At 55.2% G+C, this 14,853-nt stretch overlaps 1 protein-coding gene across 8 annotated transcripts in view; it reads left to right on the top strand.

Annotated features, from left to right (window-relative positions):
- Kcnq1 (potassium voltage-gated channel subfamily Q member 1) overlaps window positions 1-11,277 on the top strand; it is a 314,775-nt gene extending 303,498 nt beyond the window's left edge. For 6 of the 8 annotated variants that reach the window (XM_063227100.1, XM_063227107.1, XM_013150646.2 and 3 more), the window contains one exon: window positions 10,189-11,277. In XM_063227100.1, coding sequence (XP_063083170.1) covers window positions 10,189-10,407 — 219 coding nt within the window. In that variant the 3' untranslated portion in view covers window positions 10,408-11,277. 8 annotated transcript variants of the gene reach the window in all.
- The last annotated feature ends 3,576 nt before the right edge of the window (window positions 11,278-14,853 follow it).

Here is a 14,853-nt window from a genome sequence, read left to right as displayed (position 1 = left end):
TGGAGTGTCCTGCACTGTACAGGGCACAGGTGGACAGGGCAAGAGTGGGCATGTAGCCAGGAGTGCCCCAGAAGGCTGTCTCAAGTGTCCATAACAAGGACAACCCCGACAAAAATGACCAAGCGGTGAGACGGTGTGAAGAGGAGACATCAGGCTGTGGGTACAGCCCACACTGTGGGGCAGGGAAGTAGACAGAGGCAGATTTGAGGTTGCCAGGGATGGTGGGGGGACACCCCGAGGTTTTATCCTCTCCACTGATGCTGTCCAGGAGAAATGAGCTCTGTCCCCAAGAACCCCACCACATGCACCCAATGTGACCGGGCCTGAGCCCCAGGATTATCCTGTGTTACCTGTCCCTCTGCTGGGAGGAGGGGAGGTGACAGAGGCCCATAGTCACACAGCAGGTAAGGAGACATTTAACAGTTGACCTGAACCTGCCACCAGGGAAGGGCTGTTTATGTAGCTATGGGGTAGGTAAAAGTGCCCAGGAGATGAAGCATGGGAAGGGGGTGACCTCAGGCTGGGAGGGAAGGGTTTGTCAAAGACATCATGAGGTGTCTGCATGAGCTAGGAATTTAGGGAGAGGCCTGGGCTAGGGGTAAAATAGAGGGGAATAGCCATGTTTTTGTGAGGTTTGAGAATGTTCTAGAAAGAGGAAATGGGAAAGAAGGTCTGGGAGGGGCCAAGGCACAGTGGGCCCATGAGAGCAAACTGGCAGCAGCTCCTAGAGAAACCTGCCCCAGAGAGACCAGGTCACAGTCAGTGTGGCCTGGAGAGAGTCAGGTCTGTCCAGAGCATGTGCTGTACCCAGGAGGTCCAGAGGGGAGTGGCCCTGAGTAGCAAGGCTGGCGTTAGGGGAGTGGAAATGGGACAAGTGTGACAGGCCTTCCCAGGGGCTCAGCCTGGAGGGGAGGACATAAATGTCAGTTAATGAAGGAGTAGCTGGACAACTGAGGGATAGAAGGACACTGTTCGCCTGGAGAGTGGACTGGAGTGGCAGAGGGGTACCGGGAAGTAACGATACACTTGCAGAGCTGGGGCAGGGTATGCTGTGATTTTCCAGGGACACAGAGCAGGCTGGTGTGAGGACAGATGTGAGGTTTGCTGGACCACGAGGGGCATAACTGGGGAGCCGAGAGACAGGGCACACAGGAGTACAGCTGAGGGCCCAGGTATTGGGGGAATGGGATGCTGGCCTGGCTAGAAGCAGCTATAGAACAGACACCCAGGGGTCTGGGGATTTAGCTCAGCGGCATAAGCGCCTGCCTTGCAAGCAGGCAGTCGTGAGTTCGATCCCTGGTACCGATAAAAACGAAAAAGACAAAAAAAAAAAAAAAAAAAAAAGAACAGACACCCAGAGCCCCAGGTGACCCCTGCCTACCTGTAGTCTAACTGGGTTAAGGGTCACCACCTGCCTGGCTGGGCTGAGGCCATGGAGCTCGCTGGTTCCCAGGAAGTATTCTGCAGAGCACCCCCACCCCATGATATTTCCAGGACTCCATCAGCTGTCAGAGGGGAACCAAATGTAGGTGGGGCCCCTGTGGCCATGGCCAGCACAAACACAGTTTCCCAGCTTCGGGATCCTTTTCCCAGCCTGCCCCACATTCCCGCTTACCTGGCTGAGCAGTGGCAGCCAGGACCAGCTCATTGGGACTGCTGGAGGTGGGCAGGGCAGACAATTGCCACAGGCCCCAGATGGAGGTCAAGCTGCCTCTATAGACAGGATCCTCTAAGGCCCAGGTAGGGGTTGACCAGTCCCTCAGGAAGGATCAAGCCCCCACTCCAGGCCTTGGTCTCCGCTGACCGCTACCTACCTGTTGGGTGGTGGCAGGCAGCTCCCTGGCCTCTGTGATGCTGAGCCCCATACCCGTCGGTGCCACTAGAAGCCATGAATTTCACAGATGCCCTGAACCTGCCACAGATCCCTCCATAATCTCTGTCACTGAGTCTTTCCTTCCTGAAGCTGTGCACCCAGGGCCACCTCAGGAGGCTCAGGGAGGCTGTAGATATGGCTGGCTGTGGGCACATGTCAGCCCAGGCAGGGCGCTGGCCAGGAAGAAAGTGATCCAGAGGCCAGCAATGTGGTACCACATGGCACACGGACCCCCACGGGCTGAGTATGAAGGAAGGCCCGGGTGTAGTAGCACCCAGGAAGCTGTGGGATAGCCGGAGGTCGGGGTGAGGAGGCACCAGACTGGGAAGGCGACAAGGTTAGATCACATAGAGATCCCCGAACCCCACTGCAGTGAAGATTTCATCTTGGTTTAGAGTGCAGAGGCACAAGATTCAGACAAAGGAGGACAAAGTCCTCCTCCAGCATCCATGGCAGGTGCTGGTCCCAGCTGTGATTGTCACTTTCTCCACTGGGGCCTGTGACAGGACCACCATGTCCCCCATTCAAAGTCACCATAAGCAAAGCCCTTTAATAAGTGAAGATGTATGCAGGCCTCGGAATACAAAAACTATAGCCCTACTCAGTAGAGTCATCAACAGGGTCACCATTGACGTTCAAGCTGTAGTTCACATGAATCAAAACTTTTAAGAATAAAATTCAAATCTAAAAAGTCCTAGAAAAAGGCTTTGGAATGAACAAAGCTATCCCAAGCATGCACAGAATCAGAAGCCATCAAGGAAAAGATGCTTAGCTCCAACCACCTGAGGAAGTAAAGAAATTAGAATTTGTGTACAGCAAAGCAAAAAAACATGAATCACCCTAAACCCACTCACAAGACAAATCAGAAAGTATTAGGGAAATACCTTTGTGATGCACATGTCAAAGGACAAGACTTCACATAAAATCCATGAACATAAACCAGGCTGTAATCCCAGCATTTAGGAGGCTGAGGCAGGAGAATCATTTCAAGTTCAAGAGCAGCCTGGCTACAAAGTAAGCTGAAGGCCAGCCTGAACCTCATGGTGAGACTCTGTCTCAAAAAGACAAAAATCAAAAACAAACAAACGAAAAATCAGTGAGCATGAGAAAATCTGGCAGAAGGTCTCTGTCACTCTGCCCACCAACACCTCCTAAAGTAGGGCACTAACAGGGTCTTAGGGAGCTTCTATCTCTTTGTTCCAGCCTTAGGCTACAGAAAAAAGACTATGTCCCCCTTTACTCAGCAGGTATTTTTGGAACACTCCCTCTTGCTCCGTGGGCCCATGGAGCACTTACCCTGTGCCCCTGTGCCTGGGAGATGGTCAGGGATTCATCACGGAGAACGCAGCACAGGGTCCGATCTCAGGAGCCTCAAGTCTTTGGTGGCGACAGTAAGCAAGCAGACCCATAAACTCAAATGTTTCGGAGAGAAGTAAGGGCCACAGGGCGCACAGAGGAAGGGGAGAAGGAGGGACTTTGGCTAGAGGAGTAAGCAGATCACCCTGATGTTGAGGGTGACAGTCATCCATAATTGACAGGCTTGGGGTATCTGAGTCTTCTTCAAGGACTGTAAGGTGATGTTCTCTTGGGAGATGGGGTCCTAGGACCTGGAGTTGAATGTCCAAGCAGAGAGGATTTGGACCATGGTGTGGTGAGGATCCTGAATCCTTCCTTGGAAACCAGTAACATGGTACTGGGGGGGGGGGGTTCTTGGAGACCCTCAGAGGGCAGCAGCCTATGCCTGGAGACACAGTCAGCAAGGGCCAGCCAGGGTGTAGTGGACCAGGAAGGGTCTCAGAAACAGCATAAGCCAGGCCTGAGCCATGTGACAGCACTGTCCAAAGGCCCCAGTATAGATGTGCTCAACAGTGGTGGTGACTCAAGTCACCTGCCACAGTGTAGCCCCACCTGGCCACCCAACAGGAGCAGTTAGGATAGGTCTTCAATCTACAGTCTCTACCCTGACATGTGGTCCCAGAGATAGTGAGGTCTCTGTCCCTACTTGAAGGGGACACCTAGCCTCTAGCAGAGCCTCCATGCTACAGGACCCCATCACTCATGGGTCAAGCTGCCACATCCTGGCAGCAACACTAACTGAGGGACCATAGAGTGCTCATTTCTGTAGCACATGCAAAAGCTCAAGGGCCTGGAAGTCCAGGCAGAAGTATCCTCCAGATACTTGAAGAATTAATTGGCGAAACACAAAGGGAATTGTGCAAAATCACACCTGGGATGGTTGTACATTTACATGCATCCTAGCAAAGCCTCAATGCACACGTGTATACACACATGTGCTGACTCACCCTGCACATATCCTGTGCGTACAGCAAAGCTTTACCTGTGGGCCACACTGTACCTGTGGGCCACACTGCACACATGCACCAACGCCTACACACTCGGTTATTGCTGACAGCCACAGTCGGGAGGTTCAGGCTGTGGGTAGTGAGTACCACACTGTTCCCAGGACCCGAATGCACTGACATTCCATCCTCGCACATCACCTGGAGGAGCTCTTGCCATCATCCCCTCTCACACGAGGGAATCTGAGACACTGAGGGGCTGGAGGGCTTGCCCAAGGTCACCCAGCTAAAAGTGGCAGAGGCAGGAATGAGGGGAGGTGCATGTGTCCTCCACAGCCGACACATGCACACTCACCCTGTGACATATCATCAGCCAGTGCTCATGCACTCCATGGCCACCTCTGGCCCTGGCGCACGCACAGGCAGCCAGAGCTCAGAGGCACTGGCAGTGAAGCGCTAGACACACACAGCTGGTTCCTTTCCAAGAGCCAAAGCTCTAAAATACAGTCATAAACACAATTACAACATCTCCCGCCATAAACCGCAGCCTCGGGAGATGCTGTGAGCTGTCTGTGCTCGCACCCACTCTGGAGGTGGCCAGCCCTGAGCTTAACCAGGGCTGATTTATGGGCATTATTCCCCTTCTCACCATGAGGGATGGACACCTCCCAGCCCTGAAGAATGAGGACCCAGCCAGCTGTGGACAGGGCCAGGAGGCTGAACCAGGGAGGACCCCTTGTTTATCCCAGGTAGCTGGGGCCCATGGCTCCTTTCCCCATGCCAGGGACTCCCCTGGGGTCTCCAGGCCATGTGATGAGTTACGCAGCAGTCTTATTCATTTAACCAGAGCTGTGTCCTTCCTGCTGGTGCCGAGACCCTTCCCCTACTCCATGCCCCAGGAGAAGAGGCAGAACCCTAGGAAGGCAGAGCCAGATTCTAGTGGGAGTTGTAGGTAATGCCAGCAATCCTGGAGAAAGAAGAGGTTGGGTAGGGCCATGCTGAGACCAGGAGGCGGCCTCCGATCAGGAGACATTGGTGAGGATGGACAACAGGAATAAAGGCCCTGAGGCAGGTACATGCCACCATGTTTGAGGAACAGCAGAGGCCTGGAGTAAGCAAGAGAAAATGGCATGTGGAAAATGAGGGTCCCAGTGGAATGGGGGCACTAGAAAGACTTAGGTGTCTCCCAGGCCATAGAACAATGGTATGATCTGCACACTGGTATGGGGAGACCAGCCAATGGACCGCTACAAAAGTCCCAGCAAGAAAGGTTGGCACTGATGGGGTGGAGGTAATGCCCATGGATTTAAGGCCTCAACTCCAACCTCAGCTATAGCCCCTGCCAGACAGTCTCGGAGACCACAGGAGCCATGGATAACAGGAGATCTGCAGCCAGGGTGGGAGGCAGGCAATGGGACCTCCCTCATGCAGCCCCTGTGTCCCACACATCTCTGGTGTCTGTGACAGGAGCAAAGTTGCCACCACACAGGAATACAAAGATGAGATGCATGCGCATTGGGGGAAGTGGGTGCTTACTGAAGGCCTAGAATTTCCCCCTCACCAACCCTCAACTGCTACCTGACCCGTCCCGGTCCCTTGGTGACCCTGGACAGGCTTTCTCCTGTCACCAAGCTTCACTGACTTCTGTGCCAAATGGAAGCCCACCCTGGCTGGACAGTACTGGGGAAGTGTTTACTCGCCTGGTTTTGGAACATTGCAGGAGAGCTGGAGTGTACGCCCTGCAGGCCACATGGATCCCAGAGCTGGTCCAGGCTGCTCTGTTCCCTGGGTTATCCATCTTCAGAGTAGCTGCATAGCAGTTCCTTCCTGAAGACAGACAGGAAGAGGGCCAATGGTGGCCTCTGCCTCTGCCCTCTGGCCTGTCCCTAGGAAAGACCCCCTTCTGCCTTTTGGACCAGGACCCCAGGAGAACCACCACAGTTGCTATTCCCAGAGGTGAATCACAGGCCTCTCTCCCCTCGAGGCTAGGCCACTGGTGTCCTAAACCTTGCCTGTCCACCTCTGGCTATTCTGGGCGAGGTATCCACAAGGCCAGGGCCTTCAGGGGTCCCAGACAGGGATCAAAGCTAGGCAGGTTCTGAAAAAAAAAAATTCTCTTGAAAGACTCTTTTTCAAGATTTTCTTTTGAAAACAAATTCATAACCACATCAAACAGGAGCCCTGTTGCCTGGGGTTTGCTCCCCGGCCGCCTGGGGCCCTCCAATGAGCTGTTATTCTAATTGCTTTGTTCTCCTCCGAGGCCCACATAAGTTGTCGTATGATTATTAATTTGGTGTGTTGAGGCAGGGTATAGAAGAGCTTTTGTTTGCCCTGCCCTTTTAATCACTATCAAATTGCAAGGAGAGGCGAGATTCGAGATCCCCAAGACCGATCTGTCCCAGCGGCTCTTGGGGAATGCCAGCAGGGCCTGCAGCAGGCCCGCTATCCCCTCAGCATGCTGGCGCCTCCCTGGGCACCTGCCCATTCAGACTTGGCTCCCTGTGGCTCCCTGGGCAGCTAGTCAAGGTGCTCATCCGGCCCCTACAATAACCAATCAGAGCCCCAAAGCAAAGAAGCAGAGGGGGGTGGGGGGAAAAGGCAGACAACTTCAGGCCTCAGTGTCAAATCCAATTCAGCCTTCTAGACCAGCCTGACCATAGCTCAGCCCTACCCCACAGGGCAGCCTGGCCAGCCAAGGTGTGCTGGGCAAAAGGCAGGTCAGAGCCAGCAGTGAACAACGGGGACCTGGGGGAGGGGCCTGGGCCTTTGACAAAGAGCAGCCACTGAGTCTAGCGGAGGGCCTGCTCAGGTGAGTGGCCAGCCTGGAGGACACACAGGGCTAGGCCTGCCCACTGGTCCCACACTCACCACACTTGGCAATTGACCAGGCTAGTGAAGAGGAGGAGCCCTACCCATTGAACTGGGGTATGGGCTAGAGCTGGGCAGTAGGCAGGAGAACCAGAGGAGATTCATAGGTGACTAGAAGGACCTAGGAGAATGTGGAGCCCCAGGAGGACACTAAGGTGACCAGGAAGATCCTTCAGTATCTAGAGAACTGGAAGGACCCTGAAGATGACTGGGAAGACCCAGGAGCCCATTGGGCACTGAGAATCTTCTGAGGGGTTGTAACTGGAGAATAGCATGAGGCCCAGGTTTGGGAATAGCTGGGGATCCTCACCCACATCCTGCCTCCTACAGCCTGGCTAACCAGGACATCCCTGGGGCTGGAGACTCTGATGAACACCTCCACAGGCTACAGCCATGGGGGCCATGATGACCTGGGAACCAGCCAGGCAGATCAGCTTCAGGAATATCTTTTGGTGACACTCAAAGACCTGCTGGAGCAACTGGGTTCTTGCCCCTGCTTGTAGAAAGCTGAACAGGGCTCTACAGGGTGTTAGGCAACCTTCAGGGAGGACTGTCACCCCAAGGTGCCTCATGACAACCCCTTCCCTAGCCACACTCAGCAGCCCCACACCCTGCCTGTACCTGGTTACCCTCCCACTCTGCTATCCCAAGCGTAACCACAGGCTTCCCCGCCCATTAGTACATGGCCCTACCCCTTAGCACATTGGACTTCAACAGATGTTCAAGGGCCGTAAAGCGAAAATTTATGAAACCACACATTTTCTTTTGTGATGTATTTGATGCTTTAATTGATGCCAAACCAATCGACACCCCAGTTGGGGCCTGCATGGTTAGGCAACATTAAGCCAGATTGAGATCCATCTCGCTTTAGGAAGAAGTCCCAGTCCTAGCGGGGGAACCCAGCTTTCACCCCAAAGGGCCATCCCAGCTTTGATCTGCTACACCTGAAGTGCCTTGGCCTCATGCAGGCCCCAAGCCTGGATGCCGCCCATGGCTTTTCCAGGCTACAGGCAGGCAGTGGGAGCAGGAGGCTGGTCCAGCTGCTCTGCAAGGTCTGTGTGCAGGTGACCAGAGGGGCAGGTCCCCTCCCCCATGGCCCACCCCCACCTCACTGCTGAGCACCACCCACCCTCTATTCCATCTGCTGCTCCTGGGGTATTGGCTGAGCCACACCCCTGCCCTGACATGACTGTCCCCCCTCTTGATAGCATTGTGGCCCTGACATGTGGCCAAGGGATGGTGGGGGTCCCTTTAGTGACTCTGACCAAGACCTCTCTACTTCTGGGCCCAGTATCTGTGTCTGTGGGTGTCAGCTGCATGTGGCTCAGCAGCTTTGTGGAGAACAAGACTGGTAGCTGTCACTTGGGTCCCTATGGCTACGAGATGGCCTAGCCCCAATCCAATTAGATCACAGAAGCCTGGCACTCCTTTCTACTAGAGGCTGTGTGCTCTCACCAAATTTGTCTTGGGAGAATAAAGCATGAGCTGGACATGGTGGCATACACCTATAATTCCAGCCTGGGAGGCTGAGGCAGGAGGATCACCTCCAGTTCAAGGCCAGCCTGGACTCCATACTGAATTCTAGGTCAGCCTGAACTACGTAAGGAGAACTTGTCTTAAAAAAAAAAAAAAAGGAAGGAAGGACAAAAAAAGAAATTAAAAAAGAAAAAGAGAAGAAATGAGATCCCATCTCTGCTGCTTGATGTTGGGGGGCTACCTGCTCCCTACCCCGAAGGGCACAGCTGCCCTTACAGGCCCAAGGTGCCCACTTAGCCCTTCTGGGCTCCCACCCATGAGAAACTATCTTCTCAGCTTCTCCATTCAGCCTGGGCTCCTGCCTCTCCATTCAGTGTCTATAATACGAGAGGGGTTGTGACCACAGCACCAGGCCTCCAAGGCTGTGCCTGGGTCCAAGTGGATCCTGGATAACTGCTTCCCTCCAGCTGAGACAAGGTTGCTGTGTGCATTACCCACCAGTCTCTCTCTTGGGCCACGCACCCCCACAGGTTGGCAACCCAGCTGAGCCCAGCCAGCTCAGCTGCAGAGACCCCAAGTGAGGCCTGGCACAGGCCTACCTAGAGCAAGCCAGGGCACAGACCTGGTGCGTGATATGAATGGGTCCAGATGGATAGGTGCCACAGCCAGTACTGACCTGTCACATATGCTCAGGGCTACAGACACTCAGTCCCCAGGGTTGGGTCATCGCTATAGTATTTACCCTGGAGTCACAGCATTCCCTGAAGCGGCTCCTCACAGTCTGAGTGGCCTATGGGCCTGTCTTGGAGCTTCATCTCCCTGCTCTCACCCTCCCCCATTTCTGGCCTTTCCATTCCTCCAGATACCTGTGGTGGGAAGGAGAAAGGGACTGTTTATAACAATGGCCTGAGAAAGCTACCTCCATGGACACAGCTAGCTGAACGGTGTCCCTATGGTCAGTGGCTGAGAGCCTTACTGACCTCTGTACCCTGCCTAAGCCCTCATACATGCTGGGACCCCGGCCCCACTGCTCATGGCAGGCCAGGCACCTCCTTCCAACCCACCCTTCTTCCATCTTGTGATAAGGTTGGCTGGCCCCTTCCAGTCTGGAGACTGCACCTTCCTTCCCAAGAGCTCCCTGGTCTCCTGGTCCCTAGTGCACACAAGGGCCTCTCTGATCCACTGCCTCCATGGGTTACCTAGTCTGTAACAGGTTTGTCCCAGTTCCTGCCCTACCTCTCCCTCCTCTCTGCCTCTACCTCACCCTGGCCACCCCAGTGCTTGGCAAAGAACAGACCCTTGACAGGAACATAGTAGAGCCATGTTGCTGGGCAGACCTGACTCATAGCGTCTGGGAAGAAGGTAGTACCTCTGTGAATCAAGCAAGGGAGCTTGGGGGAGATGACAGACAGGAAGACCCCCATGGCAATGCCCTAGGGAGGGAGTAAAGGAGAGGTCCTGGCAGCAGGTCACCCCCACTGGCCCACCCAGTAGGGCCTCTGTCCCCTGAGCAGCTTCCTAGGGAACCTTCTGAGCAGCTGTGCCTGTGCCACTCCCACCCCCAGTCAGCTGCACAGAGCAGCACCCCCACTTCTAGGCTTCACCAGCCAGCACTGAAATAATCTGCTCAAAGCTGTGCTCCTGATCTCAAATCTGCTTGTGTTCCCACAGGTGACACAACTGGACCAGAGGTTGGTGGTCATCACAGACATGCTCCACCAGCTACTCTCCTTGCACCAAGGTGGACCCCACAGTGGAGGTGGACCCCAAATGGTCCAGCCCTGTAGCGAAGATGGCTCCATCCACCCTGAACTCTTTCTGCCCAGCAACTCCCTGCCCACCTACGAACAGCTAACTGTGCCTCAAAGGGGCCCCGATGAGGCATCCTGAGGGGCTGGGGCTGGGGCAGGCCCAGAAGAGGAGGCCCAGGGAGCCCCAGCCAGCTCAGGGCCACCTCCTGGAAGACCCTCAGAGAACAGCCTGGCCACTGTGACCACACCGCCCAGCACAGCCTGAACTTGGGGCTCCTCCTACTAGTGGGTACTAGAACTTGGCTGAGTCTGGGGTCCTTCTCAGGTCTGAGCTGGCACCCTCATCACTGTGACATCTTTCACAGGGTGGTTGGGACCCAGTGACAAGGTGCATCCAAGGTATCCAGCCAGCCCAAGTGTTGCCAGAATACAGTATAGTCTGAGGGAGGCCATCATAGCAGGGCCAAGGGGATCCCTGGAGGGAGACACAAGAAAGACCAAAACAGGGCCCTGCTTCCAAGGACCCAGCAAGGAGCAGGCGGGACAGGGCAGGCACGGCCCATGGCCAAGGCCTAAGAGCCTGCTCAGTGGGTTGGGGCCTGGCTCCCCGCTTCTCTACAGATGCTGAGCACCTGGTCAGAGGACCAGCGGTGCCCAGAGGTCACAACTTCCCCAGGACAGGCATCCTCTTCTGCCCACCATAGGAGCAGGGTCCTCCCGGCCTGCTCTGCGTGTGGTGTGGCCCCTCTTCCAGCTCCTTGCTCCTTCCAAGCAGGTGGGCAGACACAGATGGGAGCTCTCCCATCCCCTCGGCTAGCTGCTGAGCCAGGGAAGTGTTTAAAGGGCGTCACTGTTTCTACACAGGATGGGTTCCTTCTGGGCATTACATTTCATAGAAATCAGAATGATCTGTGGTGATTTGGAATCTTGTTCGAATGAATTTCACAGTGTGATCTTGATTATTAATCGCACAGTCTTTCCCTAATAAACATGGAGTTCCACAAGCTGATCTCTGCACTGGCCTTGCCTTGATTTGGAGGGATCAGTGGGATCTGTGGGACCTCCTGGCCCCACCTAGAACATAGCTATTCCTCATCCTCCATGAGCTTCTTCGTGGACAGGACCCCCATGACTCCTGGAGACAAGTGTGCCACAACCACTGAACGGTGTTCCCTGTCCAGGTCCCAAGGGGACCTTAGGCTCAGAAAGCACTGAGGGACTGAGGCCTGCACAAAAGCCTCCTGCCCTGCTCTGTGTCCTTCCTGATCTGGGCTCTAGTGGCCTCAGTTTCTGCCTCAGATGGTTAGTTGGCCATGGCATGGTCACTGCCTGTCTTCCAGCAGACCCTTCCACCCAAGCAGATGAACCTGCTCCACGGCCTGGCCTAACAGTCAGTCCTGTGCCCTTGGGCAGTCACCCGCAGAGATACAACATGGCCTCTCCATGTGCCCCTCCCAAGGCCCAGAAAGTCCACCCTTTATGACTCCAAGGATTGGACTACTAAAGTAGTGGGGTACAAAGACACGCAGGGCTCCTGGAGCCCCACATGCTCACATCTACTCCCTCTAGGCCCCCACTAACCTGCTCCTTCAGCCACTCTTGGCTAGAGATATGTGTCAGCTGGATGCCACCAGCCTTTCAGCCCTGTGCCTGTGGCTCTCTTTTAGTCCATCCCATCATCCACTCCCATCTACAAAAAGAAGGGACATGTAGTGACAGGGTCAGTATGAGAGCTGGACCCACTTGCCTCAGAGTGCATCCCCCTCCTGCCACCCCTGCAGAGCCCCAGGCCGTCAGAACTGGAGGTGTCTGACATCTCATGGAGGGAGCTGTCCCCAAGTCTTCGGGGGCAGCAGTGGCCCAGAGTGGGACAAGGGATCCAGGTGCAGGTATTAGGATAAGCCTGTGTTGGAAAAGGCCTCCAGGCCCTCTTCCTGCTGAGCCCTCCGGGGGGCCTCTTCCTCTCAAGGCCTCCCTACCACGAGGTCTTGGCGTGTGGCCTGACGGCACTGACCAGTGAAGAGGAAGGGACAGCTCAGACCTCAAGCACCCGGGGTTGGGGGGAACAATTGCTGGAAAGCAGGCACTGCTGTCCCTTGTTGGGTAAATATTTGTGGAAGCCCGATGCCTCCGGCTGGAAGGCAGGCCCTCCTGATGGCCGCAGCCCATGGGAGCTCGGGTGGGCTTGCCCATCTGGGCAGGGCGAAGCTCCTGCACCCACCCTGCTTTGTTGCCCCATTATGGGCTGCGCACAAAGTGCCCGAGCGCCTCCCTCCTAGAGGAGCTATAGCGGCCCTCTCGGGTGTGAAATGCAATTTACCTGAAATAAAGCCCAATTATGGAATTAGCTAATTAAAGCCGCAGTGGAGGCTAGGCCTGCAAGCCGAGAGCTCCGTGCCCACCCGGTGCCCGTGGTCTGAGGGAACAGATGGCGCCTCGGCCTGCCGTGCCGACCGCATTCCTTCACTCTGTCCCCCGATAAGTGACCTAGACAGCACACGACCATCTGGTGTGTGACACGTCCTGCGGGCCCCGGACAATGGCCCAGCAGACCTCTCCATGAGAGGGCCGTCGCCTGGGCAACCGTGGCATGTGCAGCCCCGGCCCATTCAGGCGCCCTCCCTCAGCCCCTTTCTTTGGCCCTTTATGGGCCTCGCCTCCCTGCCTGGCAGCCGGGCTGACAATATCCATGAGTATTTGTCCGCAGAGCCAAGCCTTTGTCTCCAAATTGGGCTCCCTTATTGAGGTCCCCAATGTCCACTGGGTGCCAGGAGCATCTGCTGGGGGGGCTGAGGGAGGGACTCCTGAGTCTTCAGGCACCCACCTCCTCTATCCATAGTCCCCTCTTCAGTGTTTCCCTGAGTGGCTCCATGTAGGTCCCCTGGAAAGCCAATCTCAAGGGCTGGCAGCAGCCTAACCTGAGGACCCCATCTTCGGGTCAGGACCCTGGCAGGATGGACTGCAACCTCTCTACCTCCCATCCCTCCCCTGCCTGTGAAAAGGCAAAGAGTGAGCATGCCCCATAAAGGAGCATGGAGCCCAGCATGGAGCTACACACCTGTAACCCCAACTGCTTGGGAGGCTGAGGCAGGAGAGTCACAAGTTCAAGAACAGCCTGACCCTATCTCAAACTAAAAAAGTAGATAAAAAGAACCAAAGACATGACTCAGTGGGAAAGCACTTCCTAGCATAGGTTCAACCTCTAATACCAAAAAAATACATTAATTAAATAAATAAATATAAAATAGAGTTTGGGAAGCATGTTGGTGGTAATAAGATGCCTAAACTTGACTTAGACCAGTTACGTAGTAGATGCTTAAATGCAGCAGACAAACCACAGAGGATTTACTTCCTTATTGTACTGGACCTGGCCTGCTGAGCCCAGCCTGTCCAGCCTCATCCTCTGAGCCCCAGCCCCCTGGAGCAAAGCCAGCTGCTCAAAGCCAGCCTGTCTGCTCCTTATACCCTCTCGAGCTGCTCTGGCTCCCTACTGCCCAGCTGGTCTGGGAGACTCCAAGGCTGCAGTCCTGCCCACTGGCCCAGGTATTTTCCTGGGAGCTCAGTAGATACCTCGGTAGATAGCTGAACCAACCCAACCCCAGCTTCCCCCCAGCACCTCCCCATCAGGTCCTCCCTGGGAATGGAGGGAGACTGGAGTCAGGAGCCCCTGATGTAGCCTGGCCCCACTGGGTCACTTGGCAAGTGCCTGTTAGATTCCAGAATAAAACGAGGGTTTGGAAAGAGCCTATAGGGCACTCCCTAGGCTATAAACACTAGGGTACTGCCAGGCAATGCCATCTGATGGATACCTAGGAAAGGGGCACAGTCTCAGAGGGCTGCAGCCCCAGGCCCTGTGCTTGGAGGTCTCTGAGAACAGGCACTGTGTGTTCCGCTCTGTATGTTCAGACTGTTCCAGCAGGCACCACTGACACAGGTGCAGACCCTAAACAGCCAAGGGACAGAATGAGGATCAGGAAGCCCACACCTGCCTTCCCACCTCAAGGCCTGGGCCTCAAGGCTAGAGCAGGAGACTGTGCCATGGGGGGTGAATGTGAAGAGGAGGCAGCCTTCTAGGAAGGGCCCACAGCATAGCACTGGACAGGTCAGCAGCATTGGAAGGTGGCTTTTCCCTTAGTCAGGAAGAATCTGCAGAATCTAGGACCTGCTGCATGTTAGGAAGGGAGGTCTTCCCCACCGGTGACCCAGAGCCACTCCATTTCACCTTACACCACTGCCCTGCTGCGCAGCTGCCCCTGGTCAAAAGGCCTGGACTGAACCCTTGCTTCAGGGTCTAGGACCCCTTTCCTGGGTATCCATCAGATGGCATTGCCTGGCAGTACCCTGGTGTTTATAGCCTAGGCTCTTTCCAAACCCTCATTTTATTCTCAACTGTGAGGCACCCAGGTACCAGGGCTACAAGACCTTCCCCATTCCCCTCCTGTGGCCCCCAAGGCCCAGGGCACTTGAGACCCAGGTGAGAAGGTAGAGAACCCAGTCCAATCCTACATTAGGAGCTCTGCCCTTTCCATTACTTCCTTCAGCTCCTACCCAAGCCTTCAACCAGCACCCCTTCAAACCCTCCCCC

The sequence above is a fragment of the Cavia porcellus genome, unplaced genomic scaffold (assembly GCF_034190915.1).
Source record: "Cavia porcellus strain 051 isolate PalLab524CR breed Dunkin Hartley unplaced genomic scaffold, mCavPor4.1 scaffold_17, whole genome shotgun sequence".
Lineage (NCBI taxonomy): Eukaryota > Metazoa > Chordata > Mammalia > Rodentia > Caviidae > Cavia > Cavia porcellus.
Note: the sequence above shows the minus strand (reverse complement) of the source record. Positions and strands in the feature narration are given on the sequence as shown.